At 40.0% G+C, this 20,194-nt stretch overlaps 1 protein-coding gene across 1 annotated transcript in view; it reads right to left on the reverse strand.

The window, feature by feature from the left end:
• aatka (apoptosis-associated tyrosine kinase a) overlaps window positions 1–20,194 on the reverse strand; it is a 46,349-nt gene that overhangs the window by 18,121 nt on the left and 8,034 nt on the right. Inside the window, exon 2 of the mRNA XM_074697358.1 lies at window positions 7,394–7,527. Within this exon, the coding sequence (XP_074553459.1) occupies window positions 7,394–7,527 (134 nt within the window). The remainder of the gene's footprint in view (window positions 1–7,393; window positions 7,528–20,194) is intronic.

A 20,194-nucleotide genomic window follows, 5' to 3' on the forward strand; every position in this document is an offset into this window, starting at 1 on the left:
TTCTGCACTACAGGTTGTATTTCCACATACTGCCTGTAACCTCTGTGTATTTTACAGAAGCTTTTTCCTCAAAGGTAGAGTCTGGAGGATTCCTGAAAAAAAAGTCAACTTTTACAAGAATTATTCTGCTTAAACGTCTCCTACAGACCTCAATACATGTGTGTCAGTGTCTATGTATGCCTCAACCCCCTTCTCTGCCTGAATGTTGACATTTTGGTTGTATCGGGACATTTCTGGGCGGATGATAAGCGTGGCTACCTCAGCCAACGACAGTGTGCCCAGTGGGCAAGTGACTTTGTGTGTTGATTAGCGAGTGGAAGAAGCTATCCCGAGTAGCTACAATAGTGGACGCCTCAAACAATGCAGCGCTGCGAGATGCCATCAGTCATCTGTGGTTGTTTACATCCTGGTAGTGTTGTGACAGCTTTGGCAGATTCTTTTGTGGGTGTTTGTGTGACAATAAATATTCCTTTTTAAAAAAAAAAAACAATCCCAACGTTTTCAATTGAACATATTAATTTCTCTGTATTAAAAAAAAAAAAAAAAAAAAAAAAAAAAAAGTTGCAATGCTGTGTTGTTGTCCAGTACGGTCAATGTACTGAAAAATGGCACAGTTTGATTTTAAATTACTGGAACTCCGTACTAAAGACAGAATATTGTGGGTAAAGAGTTCATAACTCTATACTCATCTCTAACCCACATATATAAAATGTTTATAATATCTTTAACCAAACAATAATAATGTAACTGACTGCAATTAAATGGAAATCATAGTAGAAAGAGCAAATGAAAGGCTTATATCTGTCTGTGTGCATTTGTCATCCAGACCCCCCTAAAAATTGATACCTCCTAATATAAATAAAAAAATAAATAAATTAAATAAATTAAATAAAATAAAAAAATCTGAATCACCCCTACCTTATTGTAATGTTTACCTCAGACCTCTTTAAATTGGGGTTTCAGTAGGATGGCTAATTCCATTTTAGGTCTAAATCCTTAATGACCCTTTCACTCCAACCACTTTCTGCAGTGAATAAGAGTGAGACTGCAGAATTTTCTGAAAAAAGATATATTTTTAAAATCTGCTGTATATTTTTTCCTCAGGCGACAAGCCTGCGGGACCCTGCTATTTTTAGCACATACATGGCTTTGGTCTGTGCCTCCAGCAGAAAACACAGACCAAAAACCTGACCTTGCTGCCACTGCACACACACAATTTATAGGGTACACTGTCGATTCAGGAGCAGAAGTCTTAACCAGGCTTAAGTCCTAATAACTGTTCTGCTTAAATGATCACCTCATAATCTAACAAGTTTAACACAAAGGCGTTTGAAAATGCAAACTAATCCTAATGAAAATAATATTTTTTTGCATTAAGTTTCTATTTTCAACACTGACAGTACCCTTGGAGGGTGTTAATCAACGATTGTTATACGCATGCAAGGTGTTTTCCGATTAGCATCATGTAAGTCGCATCTTAAGTGGTCACATTTTAAGCATCACTGCTATCGCTCACTGAAATGATGCTTTTGTTGTCATTCCCATGTGATAAGAAAACGTGTTTTTTATCACCCTTTGTCTTATTAGACATAGAAGTTTCTGAAGTCAGAAGCACCAATTTCTGCTGATAACCTCCCTCCATGTGGTTTCTGTGCAGTATTACTCATCTGTGTACATGGGGCAGCTGTGCCTCAGTGGTAGAGTTGGTCATCATTTAATCAAAAGACTGGAGGTTTGATCCTAAGTCTCGTAGTCCTTGGGTAAGACACTCGAAAACTGTGCTCACCTGCTGTGCCAGCTGAGTGACAGAAGTAGTAAAAACTGATGGGTGCTTAACACAGCAGCCTCTGCCATCAGTGTATGAATGTGGTGTGAATGTGGCATGTTATGTCAAAGCACTTGGAGTAGTTGCAGGACTGCAGAAAGTGTGGTATAAATACAGTCTATTTACCGTTTACATCAGTCTTGAATCAGCTGCCAAGAAAGTTGCTATGTTTGGAGACGAGGCTGGCATAAATTTTCTGTTCAAGAGCCGAATCAATGAACCACCCTCCCATCCCTCCACTCATCTCTCTGCTGGCTTAAGAACTCTTATCCATCAAATCTCCAACTTGCAGCAACCACTGGGGTAAAACAGGAGAAAAGTGAGGAGGAAATAGGAAAAGAGAAAGAGAGTGCAGGAGAGTGGTCTTTAGGCTAGGCTAATATAAAAAACCCTAATGGCTCATTGTTTGTGTTTGTGTGTATTTACATGTCCTAAAACGCCAGAGCGTGCATGGAGGAATGTGTGCGTGCGTGCTTCTCATTCAGCAGAACCATCTGCCACTCTCCTCAGAGCGGAGCGTGAAAGCGAGCACCTGGCTGTGAGTCAGCGTTGCATAGCTCCCCAGAGAGCCTTCAGTTTAGAAAGCACTTAATACCAGGCCTCACACTCTGCGCTCCAGTAAGAGCACAGGGATGGAGGGGAATAATGAAGCTTTTTGGAAGACGCAGTGGTGCGGTTTTTGCAGTCTCACACGAATGCACACCTTACAAGTGAGCCGTTGAGTTGTGAGCTGGTGCCAAAAAAAGATGGGGGAGAGTGGAAAAGTGTTTAAACACTCTGTGATGTATGCTGCCAAAGATGCACGGGGATCAATTTGAAGTTTATTGTTTTGTTTACATTACATCCCAAGAGATGCACGACATATTTGTCAGTTTGATAAGGGATAAACCTACAATAGGTACATTTTGTTATTATTCATTTATTTATTTGATAATATGTTGCACAGTTTTAAACATCTAATAAAAGTTGCTCCCATTTTCTTATCAAGGCACCTACACATTCTGACACAGCAGGTTGGTTTTTGCTATCAGCCATCACATACAGAGGAAAATAACAAGCGCAGCCACAACAAGCTGAGCACAGAGCACAAATGGCATCAAAGCTGTGAATGTTTTTCACTGTTACAGAAAAAGATGACACAATTGCAACTTGCTGAAATTCTAGGAGGTGAAATGAAGTCCTCAAGTTTCAATCCGGCAAACCTTGTGAGTCATCTGTAAAGTTTCCATTACCACGAGATTTATTAAGACATTTGAAGCTACCATTAGCAACACAAAAAGCAGCAATGTTCATTCTAGCACTGCAAATATGACATTCCAAAAAGTTGCCTTATCTAAACATATTCACACACAGACTTCTGACGTCAGTCCAAGGAGTATGCTTACTTTAGCAGCTCTGTGGCTGGATGGTGACCTCAACATGAAAAAGCCATAATAGAACACACAAGATCACAGTGAAGAAAACTAAAATGATGGTTCATGTAAATGCTGGGAAACAGAGCTTTTGCTTCTCATATGTCACAGCTGAATGATGGAGGTTCGTTCTGATTGGCTGGTACAGGTTTCACGTCTGAAAAACACAGCCAAATATCGGTTTGTGTACAAGGCCTCAGTCTTAGCCTTTTTATTCACAGTAGTGTAAACTTAACATTTTAGGATACAACGATGTTGAAAAAAATGCTATGTTATCCATAGCGGCTATCTGTGCAGGTAAAAAACTGTTCTGGAAATACACTGATCACATTTTTGCCTCAAAGTAGCAGAAACTAAAAATGTATCTCCCTTCCTCAGTGATTGCTTTTTAATGTAAGCCACAGTTACTTGTATGTAAAAGATGACCCCAGCTGTACAATTTAAAGAGGGGGCATTGAGGGGGTATTTTATGACTTTATGTTGTCCCTCTGGAACTCAAGTACAGTAGCTTTATGAGTAACAGTTCAAACTGATTTCTTTTACAATGTTGTTTTTGAAAACCCTCATTTCAGCTCTGATCTAAAAGGTTTCGTTTCAGCTGCTGTCTCTTTAAGCCCCCCTGCTCCACAAACCCCCTTCACTCTGATTGGCCAGCCACATGGAGGCCAGTCTGGTAGATCTTTAAGCCCTGTTTCCACCAAGCAGTCCGGTTCTGATCAGTACAGTTTGGTACGGGCTGGATGGGTTAAGCCTGATCCTGTTTGCGTTTCCACAGCCAACCGTGCACCCTTGTGGTAGGCGGCGTGTGAGCCAGATGCCGATAGCTGCGTCAGTTATGTAGTAACATGACGCCATAACAATGCGACACAGTGTACCCCACTAATGAATCCAATAAAGAAGAAAAACACAACACAGTAAACAAAGAGCGACAATCCAGTAATTCATGTTCTTTGTGATTTCCATAGTTTTTTATCTATTTATTTTTTTGTTAGAAAGCGCAATCAAGCTTTGTTTCAGAGAAGGCTGTGTGCCACAAGGAGAAATACATCTGCTGTCAATTGTGACGATTCTTTAGACCAATCAACAATCTGCAGTGTCGTAGCTCCACCATCCAGGGCTGGATTGGTTTAGTCTGACACCCCAACAGAAGGGTCCCAAAAAGTGGGATAGCTCTTCTTGGTTATTTTGGGATCTGTCCCGCAATTAGTCAGTGGAAACGCCACAAAACAGGTGCCGTACCACGACGAAACAAACTAAACCACTTTGTGGAAACAGGTTAGAAGATCCTTATGTAATGGCCTCATCCTTTCTGCAAGTCTCATGATGATCTTATAAAGCTTGTGCCATTTTTAGAATGGACCGTTTTGCAGCAGCTTTCAAGCAGATTTCCTGATGTTAACAAAACGTGAAGATAGTACAGTGAAGCTGCATTTATTTCATAGACTTTCTGAAGCACGGAAAAAGCTCAACCCTGTTTTAATTTGCTATGGCAAAAAGGAAACCGATCCAAAACATCAATACAAGGAGAAGAAATTGTGCCTGCTGTCTTAATTCACTGATTTGTTGAGTGACAAAGGGATATGAAAACACTGAAAAGATGTTTTTCCAACTGTTCTCATTTCTTTTCCTGCAAGATGAAGTGTCAAAACAACAAATTAATACTGCAAAGAACTACTAACAATCTGCCCATGTAAGTTTCTTCAAGCATGGCTATGTATCTCCAGCTTCAAGGACAGCTTTACCCCTTACAGATGACAGGCTACCATAAAACAACACCTCCAGAAATCAATAGTGTCATATCTGTGTGTCAACCAGGTTTAGAGCAAAGGCATGATGTGTTATAGTCGAATGAATCAACTATTGCTTGATGTTCTTTAAGCAGCTTGAGTCACCATTTTGTCATCATTTGACAAGTTTTCACAGTAAATGAACCGCCAATTAGAAGAGGACACAGATCTCATCTGCTGGTATTCCTGCAGGTTAGTGAAATACAGATCCAGGTAATGAGGGGAAGACGATGTGGTGTGGGAGAAAAAAGTGGGCACACAAAGTGGAACAGTCCAGAAGTTGGTAATGGTGTCTTTCTTCGTTGTGCTCATTAGAAACACTGTTATCCCTTTAGCAGCTACCTACCACAAGCTGTTCAGTAAGACTGCTAAAGCACAGACTCCACAATCTCACACCCTTCCTCTGCTGCTTTGCACTTCTCTAATCACCAACAAAAAGCTGAACAGGGTTTTCATTTACTGCATCCACAACATTTTATTCCCCCTTGATTCAAGCAATGAATTATGGGGGCGAGGAATACTGTGGAATCAAATTTGCACAAGTAATCTTAACCAAAGTCTCTGCTCTTGAGTCGGGTTATTTATCCCCTCTGCAGCTTAAGGTATTAGAAACATTAGAATGCATGACAAGAATGAAAACATGTTTTGATGCTAACGCCACAAAATGAGAAGCAGTGTAATGATAAAACGCTTGTAAGGCTGAGGAGGAGCACAGTGGCTCTGCAGTTTCCTCTCCCTCTCCATATGCCTCCTGCCTGTGTCAGACTGTGGTCGCCCGGATCAGCCGTTTAGTTCAGTGCCCATGTTTGACACAGCATGGCTGACTCATGCTGGCAGCTAAAGGCAACACAAAGACAATGTGTGCCAGCGTGGGATGGGTAAGGGTATTAGGCGATATCACTTGCATATAATGAGGAAAGTCCTTGAGAAATCAATTTGGCATTCACAGGGCATGAAGTTGAGAGCCGGGTATAGCTGGGTGCTATAATCCTTCTACGTCAGTAGCCCGCTATATGTAGCGCTACTAGTAGCCTGGTGCCACGACATATCTGTGGGCTAATGTGACAACAAGCAAACTCTAGGTTTGTACAGTAGTTTAGTAGCCATCCATTCTTAGCGCTGACAGCCCAGTGCTGTCAGTAATGGGTAATGTCAGTGAATCCTGGTTATGTCCTGCCAGTGTTCATCTACAAGCACAGCTAATGTAACCCCACTCTTCATTTTGTTGAAATGAACCCAAGAAATTATTTTAAAGCAGGGGAAAACTCAGTTCTTTCTTTTCTAAAAGTTGTCAGCTGATGTGGTGTTGTCATAGAAACCTAGACGTGCCCAATCCAATCGGGAAGCTACCAAGTAGCAGTTTGAAATTACCTATACTGACATTGATAATCTTATTTCAAAGTGTGGATTATGATCGGGTATATATCTAGAAAGGAGACTTTTCAAGATCACTTTGAAACTCCTCACAGCTGCTTCAAAAAGTAATTCAGATCATCAGGCTATTCATTACAATCAAGCCCTCCACCTTTCCCCCTTTTTTTTTTTTTTTTTTTTTTGTATTTCGTATCTTTTTATTTACTTATTTTTCTTTTCTGGGGTTATTTTAACTTTAAGCTTTATGAATTAATCATTGACACATATTTTCTGTATTAAATGGGAAACACAATCAAATATCGTTTTAAAAAAAATGTATGATCAGGTGCATCTTTGGGACAAAAATGGCACCTAATAACTCTTATATCAAAATAAATCTTTTTTTAAAATCTTTTTTCCACTTTATTTAACTTAAAGGACAAAAGACATCACATTTTTAACAATGATAGCTGCATATTCTAGAGCCCAAACAGACATCAGGAATATATTCACCAGGAATTAATGGAAATAATAATAATAAACAGTTTTGCTCTTTTCTTGGCATTTTTTCTCTGCTCATCCCGGTGAACTGAAAACTGTTTATTTATGTGGCATTTAAACTCCTTTGAAGAAACAAACTTGTGCCTTCAAAGCTAATGCATACACTTTTTAATTTGAAGGATAGAAGTTGAGTACGCTACCAGACTTTAAAGGATTAACTCTAAGTTGCAGCCTTCTTTTGACTATTACATCAGCATGTTCCTCAACACATTTGAAAAAAAGTTTAATGGCAGTTCAAAAAGAAATGAAACAAATTGAATTATTTCCATTTCTTTTTCATTTTTCCACTTAATTTTGTATCAGTGATACATTACTCTTACCTCATTATTACTGGTTTTCTCTTTAGTATTTTCAAAAGTAACTCAACAAGCAGGATCCCCCTCATCCATCACACACTCATCACACACAGTTTGTTTCACCCCACCACCTCCAGCAGGGGGCAGCAGTGAACTCACCTTGAAGCCTATGTCGCCCTTCTTGCAGCAGAGGCAGGCCAGCATGAGGAAGACAAAGGTGAAGAGGCCAGAGAAGGAAACAGCCACCACGGCAAGAGATGAAGGCCACGACAGCTCGCTCAGCGGGGCCCCATCTGCAACATCAAGATCGAGATCATTTCAGTTTAAAGAGGAAGAGCGTTCTGGGATCAGATGGCAACCTGCGCGGCCATACAGGAAATTAAAGGCATAATAGAGATAAAGGTGATTTGTATACACTCTGTGATTTGTGACTTTGATATGAGTCTGAAGAAAGAAGCATGTGACGCATAATCAGCATTCTCCTCTGCTTCCTATTCATCTGTGACCCTGAATAGAAGACATGCTCCTGTGGCTTAATTACAGGAGTTACTCTGCTCTCTGAGTCACAGGGGCTGAAAGTTTGGCACCACCCACGAGCACAATTAGTTCCTCTGGAAGTTGAGAGCAGCCGAATCGATAGTTGCTCATTTTGCTTCAATGTAAACACCAGTGATGAATAAAAAAGCTTTCTTGAGAATCTATAATGTGTTTTTTTACTTTCTGCAGTGTGCCGCACCAGCCCCTCTCACAGCAATGTTTGGGATTCAAAGCAAAATCCTGAATTTATTCAACTGAAGTAACAGCTTTGCAGACACTGCACTCAATGAGGCAGAGTAATGTGTGAGTGCAGAGCATCTTTTTCAAGGTCTACTTTAACTGCAGCATGAAGAGAAAAAATATTTTTGCATGAATGTTGAACAAACAAGCCTGTTTGTTTAGGATTCTGTGTAATTATTTCCTTCCTTCACAAGTTATCTGCAATCTGTCATTGTCTTCTAGCCTGCATGTGTGCAGCATACGTGTCAGATTGTCTTTTTGGAACTGAAGCCGGGCCAGAGGGCCAGATGTCACAGTTTGGAACACCTCCATATAATCTCATTTACAGTTTTAAGCCTCCTGCCAACACAGATAAGAGAGGAGGGGAGAAGACAGAGAGGAAGGCATGAGAGAAGAAGAAAGGGAAAAAGAAAATGTTGAAGCAAATAGATAAACAGAGATAACTGTGTTTTTGCATCCTCATAACCATCTGATGGGTTTTACATGTAAACAAGATCATTCATGAACACTCTCACGGAGGCCAAGAGCACAAGAGTAGTATCTGAAAAACAAAGACGGCACTCATCATTAATAAACCAAGCATTATATTAAGAGGCTATTATGCTAAATCACCTCACCACTGTCTTTATGGTCCGTCTGCTGAAAGCAGTCAATAAATAGAGCTCCACTTTAACTATCATCTTATGAAACACCTTTGTGTATAAATCAGACCTTGAGTCATATTTATATTGATTATATTTTTATCCTGTGTTCCTGTGATGATAGTGCTCTATACTGTAAAGAGAGAGGTACTTTCACATATGTCAAAAAACTTGATATAGGGTAACTAGATTTCCAGGGCTGGGACGATGCCCTTTCCTCCTGATTCAATTTTGGGGGTGCCGATTCGATTTAAACTGCAATTCTTTAATAGTTCTGATTTTTGCAATTTTTAGTTTGCTTTTTAACACAAGACCAAGTGAAAAGGTTGATTTATGATGATGATGTATACAGACTATATCAGGAGCCGTGTTTTCCCAAAAAACAAACATCATGTGTGAGTTAGTTTTTAAGAGTTATTCAGGGGATCTGACATGACAAAAAAAAAAAAAAAAACTGACAAAAGATCCTGATTTAAAACCGTAAAACAAAAAATCCAGATAAAATAAAAAAGATAAAAGATAAAATATACTTTATTTATCCCCGATAGGAAATTCATGTAGTTTGGGCTCATCTTCTGATTAAAGAATTATACACTCTGATGGCTGCAGGGAGGAAGATCTTCTGTATCTCTCAGTCCTGCAGCGCACAGAGGTGAGTCGTCCACCTACCAAGATACTACCATATATTGGGTTTTTTTCCACACTCCTTCAGATTCACATCCTAAAAGTGGGCATTTAAACATCTAAAAATTTATGTGTTTGTGGATCTGTCCCTGAACTGCTCATCAGAAGCTACAGGGGTCATGGAGCAGAGGGTCCAGGTTAAAGCAGCAGCTAAAACGAAGCATTTCAGGCAGGGGCTCAAATAAGGGTTTACAAAAACACTAATAGAGATTTTGAGCTGTAAAACATGTAAAGCTATTACTTGGGTACCAGAGGGACAGTATATCACCTAAAAAAGACAATAACCTCTCTTTAAAATTACTTCAGGCAAGGATAGTTATGGGTGGCATGGGCCCTTGTAACATCCATGTAAACATGAATAACCCTTTTTAAAAACCGGAATATGCTGGTATTCTGGTTCCTTTTCTAACATGAATATTTGGTCATGCCTATCAGAATATCCCCAAAGGAACATTAATTTGTGTTGTGCGTATGAACTGTTTGCAAGGAATCTTGGTCCCTTGAGAATAGGAAATCTGTCGTGCTGCTTGTTGTTGCTGCTGTTGCTATGGATACAGGAAGAAGAAGCAGAAATGACAAGCACTGTGTCATGTAGGGATAGGTACCATTCACATTTGAAATGATACAGTATCTATGTCCAGTACCTGGCAACCAGTACCGGTACTCAAGGGTACCAATTTTCAGTACTTTTTTTGTGTTTGTTTGGCAAAAACATCAATTTGTTTGATAATAAAATATTTTAAATATATATTTTTCTCAATCTAACATTTATTCTTTAGTATATAACCTTGCAATGCTGTGATTATGTCCAGCATGGGAAATCACCTACTCTTCCACTCTCTCACAGTCACAAGGATGCACGTAGGTACCTAAACATGGTACCTTTTGATTTTATGTGAATCTGTATCCGGTATTTTTCACAGGATTTGGTTGATACCCATAAAAGTACCAAACTACGCACCTATCCCTAGTGTCATGACGTTCTCTGTGCATCACAATGTTGTCCGTGTAGCGCTGTTTTGATCAGGACACCATGTAAACAGGAATAACCGTGTTTGTTTACGAATGTAAACGGGATGTTTCAGAAACCAGAATATTGACCTTAACCTGAATATTGACTGCATGTACATGTAGCCAGTATGTGCATTTCACCATCCAAAGCACAGGAGGCAGTTTGGGGCAAAGTGTCTTGCCGGCATGTAGACAGCAGGGCTGGAACCAAACCACCAACCCTCCACCTGAGAACAGACCAACCCTGAGCTAAATCACATAAACTGAAGCTCAGTTGAATTTCCAAACTCTAAACAAAACTAAAGTAAAACTCAACAAGCTAGCTTTACTAACCTGACAGTATTGCCCACTACATTGAACCAACATGTCTACTTCTAAAATAACGCTGCGACACACATGCAGCTACGCTTTTCAAAGCCTTCTTTAAACTCAACTGTAATTCTAACCTTAAGGAATAAATAGGTGGCTTATCCTCACCCTGCGGTTCCGTTCTGTGTCCATCGATATGAGGACAAAACCAGCATCTCCCTCCATTCCTACTGGGTCTACCAGAAGATTTGGTTTGTAAAGCTTGTGTGTGAGTATTTTTCCACCTCAATGACCGAGACCCGGCAGTCCTGACCCATTTGGCTGTGGGGAACATACTGTTCCAAACCTGACAGCTCCTGCGGCCCAAACAGCACAGCCCCAAACCAAAGCTTGACCCCGAGGTCACGGCCACAAAGCTTACACTCACACAGGGGCGGAAAATGAAAACAGACAGGGGCTGTGCATACAGGTTCATACTTGGAGCATGCATGGTCAAAAAACTAGAAAGGTGAGTAAGAGTGTGTGGGTGCTGGCCAGCTAACACATCACCATGGTAACAACCTTGCTGGCCAGCACTTATTAGTTGATTGGCGTTTATTGTGCAGCAAACCTCATGCCCCCTCTTTATTCCCCACTTGGAAGAAACACATTTCTGCTGAATCCTCAAACACTGGCACACTCTCGCTCTCATCTGTCCCTCTGTATTATACTGAAATAGCTTGAAGATGTGTGTACGTGCACGCGTGTTTGTGTGTGTGTGTGCTTGCATGTGAAAGTGTCCATGAAGTGGAAACGAAGGAGATTAACAGGCTGAACCAAGCAGCGCCCAGTCTGAAGCCACCACATACCACAACAGACAGCTTGAGTGAGTGGTGACAGGACACATTGTGAAGGAACACAAACAGAGATGATGCTCCTCTTTAAATGTGCAGATTCACAGCTTCCCAGAGCCTCTTTGGTCGCCTGCTCAAGCAGATAAGAATTAATGTAAACTTCTGCAACTCTTCATTCATTCTCTGTGCAGTTACAGCTAATTTGCCAGTCCAATCCCCAAACAGCAAATTAAAAAGGCTCAATTTCCATAGGAGCTCTGGCATTTATAACTTCTTGTTTACTCACTGGAGGTCTGCAACCATTTTTAATGCAATGCATTTAAATTACCTAAGGGCATTGAAACTCCTTGAATATGTAGATAGACTTATGTGAAGGAGGAGTAGAGGAGAAGACAGGAAGAACAAAACGGGGATACTCATTCCACATGCTGAATCCAAGGGGATGGTGACTCACACAATCAAGGCAGCATTAATACACAAGCTAAATAGCCATAATGTGCAAACCAAGCAGCAATCAACAGAGCAGAAAATGGAAAAAATGTAGATTAGGGAAAAATTTGCAGCTCCTTAAATGTCCTCTTGAGGCTGCCTACAAGACCCACAGAATTCCTCTTAGATTCATTGTTTAAATCGAAGATAGGCATTAATAAAACTGATAGTAATATGCTTAATGATTGCAATATGTGTAAACATAGACGTTGTTACAAGGTTTTAAAATCAAATCATGTCATTGTAATCATGTTTGTTTGTATGGAGATCCTACATGTAACCATGGCTGCATTGTTTACATGTGAAATCAGCTGTTAGTAGCCTGTAGTATGTCAGTGCTAACTGGTGCAAGGCCTGATGTTTGTTCTTAGGTGTGAGCTAAGAAGTGACAACATCGACCTGTCCTTCCATCCATCGTTATTGAGGACATACCTCCAATAAGATGGAAAAGTTAGCCATGCTAACCCACCAACTGAGGGAATACCAGAAGGCAGGGAAGCATCATGTTACTCACAGACATGGCTAACGGAGCTAACAACGGACACCAACGCCACATTGGAAGAACTTCACCTGCTGTGAGCAGACGGGATCCAGGAGACTGAGACTGAACAGACTGCTGAAGAAGCTCAGTCCTGGACCCTGTGGGGGTGGAGGCTGGCTGACTGGAGAATGATGGCAAAGCTGTCATCACCTATTTTCTTATGGACCTTTTTGCACTTTCTATACACTTTCTTAGTTTTGTTTTTTTGATTGCTGCTGTGACTCCTGAATTTCCCCTCGAGACAAATAAAGTTTTTTTCTTCACCATCCTATCTTAGTCTGTTTTATTCTATTCTTTAATTTTAATGAGCTGGATCTTTAAGTTGATTTTGCTAATCCAGCCTTCTAACAGCGGGTTTGGAAGAAGAAGAGATCACAGCAATGACACAAATTGAGTCAATGGTTGTGAGAGGCTTATGGATGGGTTGGTGCCTTGTATCAGTTCAGGCCAAAAGTCTGCCTTGTCTCCACCAAAATGGCGCTTGCCATTATTTGGCTCCAAACTTCTATTCTCAAAAATATGTAAATAACACAGAGTATGCCAATGTTTTATTACACAAACCCTGAGGAGGGTATATTTTCTGGTTTGTCTTTACCTTTTTTTCTTTATGTTGTGTCTTTTTGTTTACATTACACCAATGTACTCCATCATCTTCCTCCCATTTGTTTTTTTAAAAATCAAAACCTAAAATACATAAATATAACATTTATATTAACATAGCTTTTCAACATTTTACCTTAAAGTTGAATGAGTACAGAGTTTTCCACTCCCCCCTCTCCATTGGTCATATTTCCAGAGCCAAACCTCTTCCTCCTTGATAAGCCATCCACCCTTAACTCTCATCCAGCCTGAGGCTGAGGTACCTGCTAACTGCCAAGCCTGGACTTGCTCTGATGAAGCAGATGGTGAGCTCAGGCATAAAAAAGTGCACCAACTTTTTACTCTTCCATGGATAATGGAATGGTTTTGGAAATTGGCAAGCAGGCCTTTGTTTGTTTTGTAAGTCAGGAGGAAGCAGATGGATGTGTACCCTGTAGAGCAGAAGGAGGGGTCATTTGTCTTTCTACATTCGGAGCAAGAGTTGACAGGGTTTGCATACGGTACCTCAGATCCAAATGTGCACTGAAATCTATCAGGAGGCTGAGTTACTCCCTTTTCTATTTGATACTGCAACAGAGGAGATTTTATACCAAAGCTCAGCATTTAAAGTTTTTAGTTTAGGTAATGAAAAAGCTGCACTTTTGCTATGCGGATGATGTTGCGATGTGCATTATTTAAGTTTGTTGTTGAAGTAAAATACAACCTGCCAACTAACTGTTTTACAAACTGTCTGCAGTTAACACACCAACACATATTCAGATCCAGTGCTGTGATGGAACAGAACTGGACCGGACACTGATCTGGTGATTTAGTCGTTAGGTTGTAGGACACTCAATAAGTCTTTGTTCTCAACCAGAAATATAGTCATGCAGAGAAAAATCTGGGATTTTGTTTTCATAACTCACATGTAGAAATCCATTTCCCATATTCTCCCTCTCTGAAGAAACAGGGAGAGAGCGACTGCCCTGGGTCCTCCATAAATATTTGAGAAGCACACATTACTACACCAGCTGCAGAGCAAAATGTAAATAAAGCACTTAAAGCCGGCTCAAACCTGCTTTATTAAAAGCTGTCCTCAGGAATGAAGGAAGATGAGGATGAGGAGAGTGATGGAGTCACCCTGCCACTTCAACTTCAGCCTGAGAATAGGGAGGTTGAGGTGAGATAAGGTAAAGAAAGAAATGAGTTGATCAACCTCGGTTTAGTGCATGACTTCTACTGGATCTGTGTCTGATCCATGTCTGCTCTGGGTCCCTTTGTCAAGCGAGACCCACCAGCTGCACTGTCAGGATTTGAGACTGCAATGGTCATAAAAGTTTCAATTTGTGTTGAAACTGCAAAAACTGCAATCTTATCAAGTGTTTTTGTGTGTTTTTTTTTAAGTGAAAAGTCTCTTACTGTTCTCGATATAAGCAAAATTTACCTGCCCTGATACAATGTATCTTCTCAAGTTATTTAAAGACAAAAATTAGGTCTGAATTGCTTGTAACAACTAAAAGAATATGCCAATGGAACAAGAAAAATTTGCTAAAAAAATTCTTGAAATTTGAACAATGTCTTGATACTTTTTTTCTTATTTCATTGGCAGATCTTTTTTTATTTGTTGCAGACAATTTAGACCTCTTTTTTTGTCTTTAAATAACTTGAGACAAGACGTTTTTTCTGGACTGGCCAGGTCAATGTGGCTCATATTAATTCTAAAAAGATTTTTTCTACTGAAATTAGACAAAAACACTTGATAAGATTTGAGTTTTTGCAGTGGAGAAGTTGTGCTGAGCTATTTAAATTGTTCTTTTTTTTGCTAATAACCTAACTTGTAGTGGGGGTCGAACCATTTTGAATGTGCCAAAGAATGCCTTTCTCAAAGGGGTGTGTGTATGTGTGTGTTCATGAATAGTGAATTTCTTCCTGGTAGATAATAAATAAAGCATGCACCAGTGAAGTAGGCCCGTGCAGCTGTGGCGTGCAGATACAGCAGCTGAACGTCAGCTCTAAAGCTGCTGGGTAATTGACTCTGTGCAGCAACACGACAGCGCTCATCATGCATTCAAAAATCTGTTTTAAATGGACACGTGTTGGGGAGGCAGAGAGGACAAACAGGGTAAGAAGGATTGTGGAGAGGAAAAGGGGATTTATTGAAGCAAAGTGAGCCACACTCAAATGCTTCCCACACTCACTGAAAGGCCAGGGCTGAGCTGTGAGTTTTGTGTCATGCACCAACGGAGGCTTCACAGGCTGTTGAAGTCAAGGTGTTGAACTCATCTCCTGAAGATAAGTTTGGAATTTCCCTGGAAACAGAGCTGCGTGTTAAAGTTTACGCTCCTATTACCCGGAAAGTGGACACACCGGAGAGGATGTGCTTTGATACTGAAAAACAAATGTGCCATATCAGGGACTACCTCTCCTTTTTACTGGTAGTTTCTTTACTTGCACAAATGCACACACAGTCCCACTCACCAAAACCATTTCATTTTGTTACCAAGTAATGACAGTGCTGCAGGGCGGGCGATGCGCCAAGCTACACACCACTGCAATCAAACTGTCTTGAGAAAGAGTGAGGGGAAAACCAGAACAGGGGGAAATAAATATTGTTTCAACTGCAATCAATGCTCACAAGATTCAATACACATGGGGACAAACATCATGCAAGCAGAAGAAAGAAAGAAAGAAAGAAAGAAAGAAAGAAAGAAAGAAAGAAAGAAGTCCCTTAAAGCCGAGTGGTGTGCGGCCTGTGGCTGCTAAGGATGTTCAAACCTTCCCTTTCACCAAAAGCAAACTCCATGATGTAACATTTGTTTGACACATTGCACAGTGTTATTGGGAACACTTAGTCCGCACTGGAACACTCCCATATTCTGAATAACTACAAACACATCCAGATGGCATTTTAAAGACCAAAGCTGAATGGAATAGACTCCACAGCAGGGAGGCAGTGGAAAGTTTGAGGGCGCGCGTATGAGTGCAACCCACACATAAGCCTCTTTCATACTTACATCCTTGGCATTTTTTAGATGACTTTCAGATTGTATAATTTTTACAGGGGATAGCCTTTCACACATGTGGTTCTCTATAGGAGTCTGTCAAACACAGTCTTACGTCTCAGGTGAAGGGGGCTAATTAAGGAAAGTGTGCAGGAGGAGTCTTCCATGATGGTGACTGTTTACCCAGTACAAACGAAACAGTAGACAGTTGTGTCAAGGGAGCAAATTCTGCCTTAAGAATTTACAGTGCTGCTGAGTTTTAAGATTAATGGATGGATACTTTCAAATGAGATATGAGGCTGAGACTAAAACCTCCTCCTTCTCACTCACAGCACGCCCTGTGTGCTGCAACAGTGTAGGGCTAGGAGCAGTAAAACATGCAAAAAGGTAGCTGAACTTTTTGGGGAAGGTCTGGATTAGAGATAGACTGATGTGTTTTTTTAGGGCCAATACCTATACAGATTATCGGGGGGCTGATATTAATTTGCAGTAATTGCCATTAAGCATATGCCAAGTCAAGTTTTCCAAATAATAGCTCTGCCTGTCACCAATCAGGTAGTAATGTCGACCAATAATTGGTCCGGCCTATATTCGGTCTATCCCTAGTCTAGATTTGAATATTTTTAAACAAGAAACAAAAACTGTATTCTGTTGGGAATGCTAAAAAAAACATGTAGAAATAAAAAGTATGGCTACTGTCGAGTACGCGGGATGAACTGGCACTTTGGTCTAATTCTTCTTCAGTTTCTGGAGATTTTACCCTGCCTGTGTGTTTTGTGCTAATGTCAACATTGGAAAGGATATCAAACCTCTGCTGCCTGTTAAGACACAGAGCCACCCACTGACCTATGTTCAGTGACAACACCAAGAGAAATGAAGCCCATGTGGAAATGATAAAAACTGCAGTTTGTTGAGTGTTCCTTTGAGGGCGACTGCAGAAAGATCAGAAACCACATACACACTGAGCCAAAAAAGACAACTTGTACAGAATGAAGTGCAGCTTGGTTCTAAAAATGGCTTGGGTCTATGTACCTCGCTTCTCTATCAGCACACACTGATGTAACTTAGCAGTTTAGAAGAATTTAAAGTCACATATTTGCCCAATCAGAGACGCAGCTCACCTGACTGACAGGTGGGCATTGGGTCGGCATTTGCAATATGAGTCCCACCAATGATAAGCTTCAAATCTCATCAGAAACACATGGGGGACATCAGCCTTTGGTTGTAATCAATGAAACTCTTTCAAAAACATCTTAATGTTCCCAACAAGTAAGTATTTTATGGAGTGAAAAAATTAAAACATGAATGCAGTCTCTTTTTGTTTTAACAGGTAGATTTTTGTCTTACAACCAAAATATTCCACTAAAGTTCACCTGAAAACACCAGCAGCATAGTGCACCTAACACATGGCACTCCTGATCCATAATGCCGTGCTGTTGCTAGTTACCAAAGATTTAGCCACACTCAACACTTCTTACACTTGACTGCAATTAATCCTTTCTCAACTCTGTGGTTGTCGTTTAGGCTAATTGCTTCTTGCCAGGCGCGGCCTCACTTTTTTAGCAGACACAATAAACTAAGTGGCGGGCACTGAGAAAGAAAACCATCGAGCATGGAGGCAAATGATATAGATGGCTTGAACTAGTTGGACCTGATTTGTGTCTGGAACAGATTCATGATTCCCATCCCTCACAGGGGCCCCTAAAAACACTGGATCATTTGCAGTTGAAGATTAGTGGTGCCTATTTAGATATTATTTCCAATACATATCAAAACAACTGGCAGTGACAGGAATTTACTAACCTTTCACTCCACAGAAGGCAGCCACGATACCCCAAAGCAAGAAGATGTCGAGTGGGCTTTGACATGTGCATATGAGTTGTCAATCATAACACTATTATTCCTTTTCTGTATCTACAGAAATAAGTTCAAACTACACTTCTCAAGAATATAAATACTTAGACAAAAATAGCATGGTTCGCAGACAGAAATCATGTGAGATAGTTTGAATGAGAATGCTTCATTTTCTTGGAGCTATGCATTTAGAACAACAATCCTTTTCATGGAGCAAGATGAGAAATAAAGGAGAACTGGGAGGAAGTTGTAAGGTTAAAAAAAACTTTAAGCAGTGAGACAAGCACAGTTGGATGGTGAAATACAACATGAGCTGATTTAAAGACACACTGCTACCAATCACAAAAAACTGTGTCAAAATGTGAAGAAAAGAAAGAGTCTCGTGTCTCTCTGAACCTGTGTTTACATCCAGGATAGTGCTGCAGGGGCATTAAAACTCCTCCATCTGCTTTGCCTGAGCTGCATCAAGTGGCCTCCAACATCACACACACAAATTCACACAACCCAAAGAGTGAAGTGGGAGGAATGCTGGGGGGGTGGAACTCAGGATACAACAGACAAGATAGATAGAGACAGGAGTGATGTGTGACCTTTACGGTAAGATTTACAAGACGGCCGGGAGGCAGCAGACTCGGAGAATTTACATATAGGTTATAAATGATCACAACCTTTCAGAGCTGCACGGATACTTGACTGAAGCTGCTGCATGAGAGGTGCAGCTTACACCAGGACAATAATGAAAACAATCGGCTTACTGCAGCTAAAAAAGAATTATAGTTACAGGTAATTGACAGAGCTGCTTTCCTAGAAGCTGAGCTGAAAATTGATTCTACTCTGCTTTTGTGAATGTGCATAAAGAAAACCATTATGGTTCAATTGCTTGCTAAAGCTGTCACTTCGTCCTGGGTGTTGAGGAATGGATGTATAATATAAAATCTGAGTCACACCAGTAAATAAGAAGGAGTGTTTACAGTCTTGCTACCTAACTCTATTACAGTTCAGTTGAGTCTGTGGGAACGTTGATGTCTATGAGGTAAAGAACCACTGCCCACAACAGACTGGCTTGTAGGGATGCTCCAATACCGATCGGTGGTATCAGTCATCGATGTATCGGTGCCCTTAAAGGCTCGATAGGTATCAGTGGGAAGAGATCTATGGTGCCAATCCAGGCAAACAGCTTTCTGCCTTAAAGTTTTGGGTTTTTTTAGCGCTCATTGATACTTGGTTTGTTATGCTACCTCTGATGCACTTCCTTTGTTTTTTTTTTTTGCTGCATTAATAGTCTACAGGGTATAAATATTTCCCTTTGAAAAGAACTTGTGAACACTCTGAAGAATTGTTTTGATGGTAAACATTTAAATATTTCATAGTTTAAATAAATAAATAATAACTTCAGCAATTCCATATACTATTTTTTTGCCTTTTACCCAAAACATCACCAGTATTATTCCAAAGCAGGGATTTATTTAATGCTGGTATCAAATTGGTATTGGTCGATCCCAAAGCGCAGGCATCCCTTATGTATAGGTATACACCTGTGGAGTAGCAGCAACTCTGGATACTTTTGAAAATACATCACTGGCTGGAGAAATCAAAGTTTTTTTTGCCTCTAAATGGTGGTTCATAAACACTGTTAATTTGGTAATACTTTTAGATCTATGTTTTAGGTTTGGATTGTTTTTAGTAAACTTTTTCAGTCCTCAAATGCCTGTTGAATCTGCACTCTGGCACTTTATGCTTTTTAGGGTGATTTCTTGCTGTGGCTGATGTTGCTTGGCATTCCTTTAACACATGTTTTATTATATTTTTATGTTCATTGTTTCAAATTCTCCAAAAAATATAATTTTGTTGAGCTTGATGACCCTCATATAAGTCTGTGATGATTTTCCCCTCTCCTCAGTTTGTTGTTGTTTTGTTCTACTTCAACCTTCTTTAACTTGTCTCTAACTTTCGGCCTATGTGCTGTTAATGTTCACCTGAGTAGTTCAGAAATATCCCTTTAATCCAGTCAGCAAATTTATGTACCGTTTTGAGAGTCTGCGCAGTAGAGACTGAGAGGGATTCTAGGAGAATGTGAGTGCAGTATATATATATATATATATATATATATATATATATATATATATATATATATATATATATATATATATATATATATATATATATATATTATTATTATTATTATTATTATTATTATTATTATTATTATTAATTCTTTTTTTTTTTCTAGAGTCTTCTAC

The sequence above is a fragment of the Halichoeres trimaculatus genome, unplaced genomic scaffold, assembly GCF_033239565.1.
Source record: "Halichoeres trimaculatus isolate MK-OKI-2021-1 unplaced genomic scaffold, fHalTri1.1 fHalTri1_scaffold_20, whole genome shotgun sequence".
Taxonomy (NCBI): Eukaryota; Metazoa; Chordata; class Actinopteri; order Labriformes; family Labridae; genus Halichoeres; species Halichoeres trimaculatus.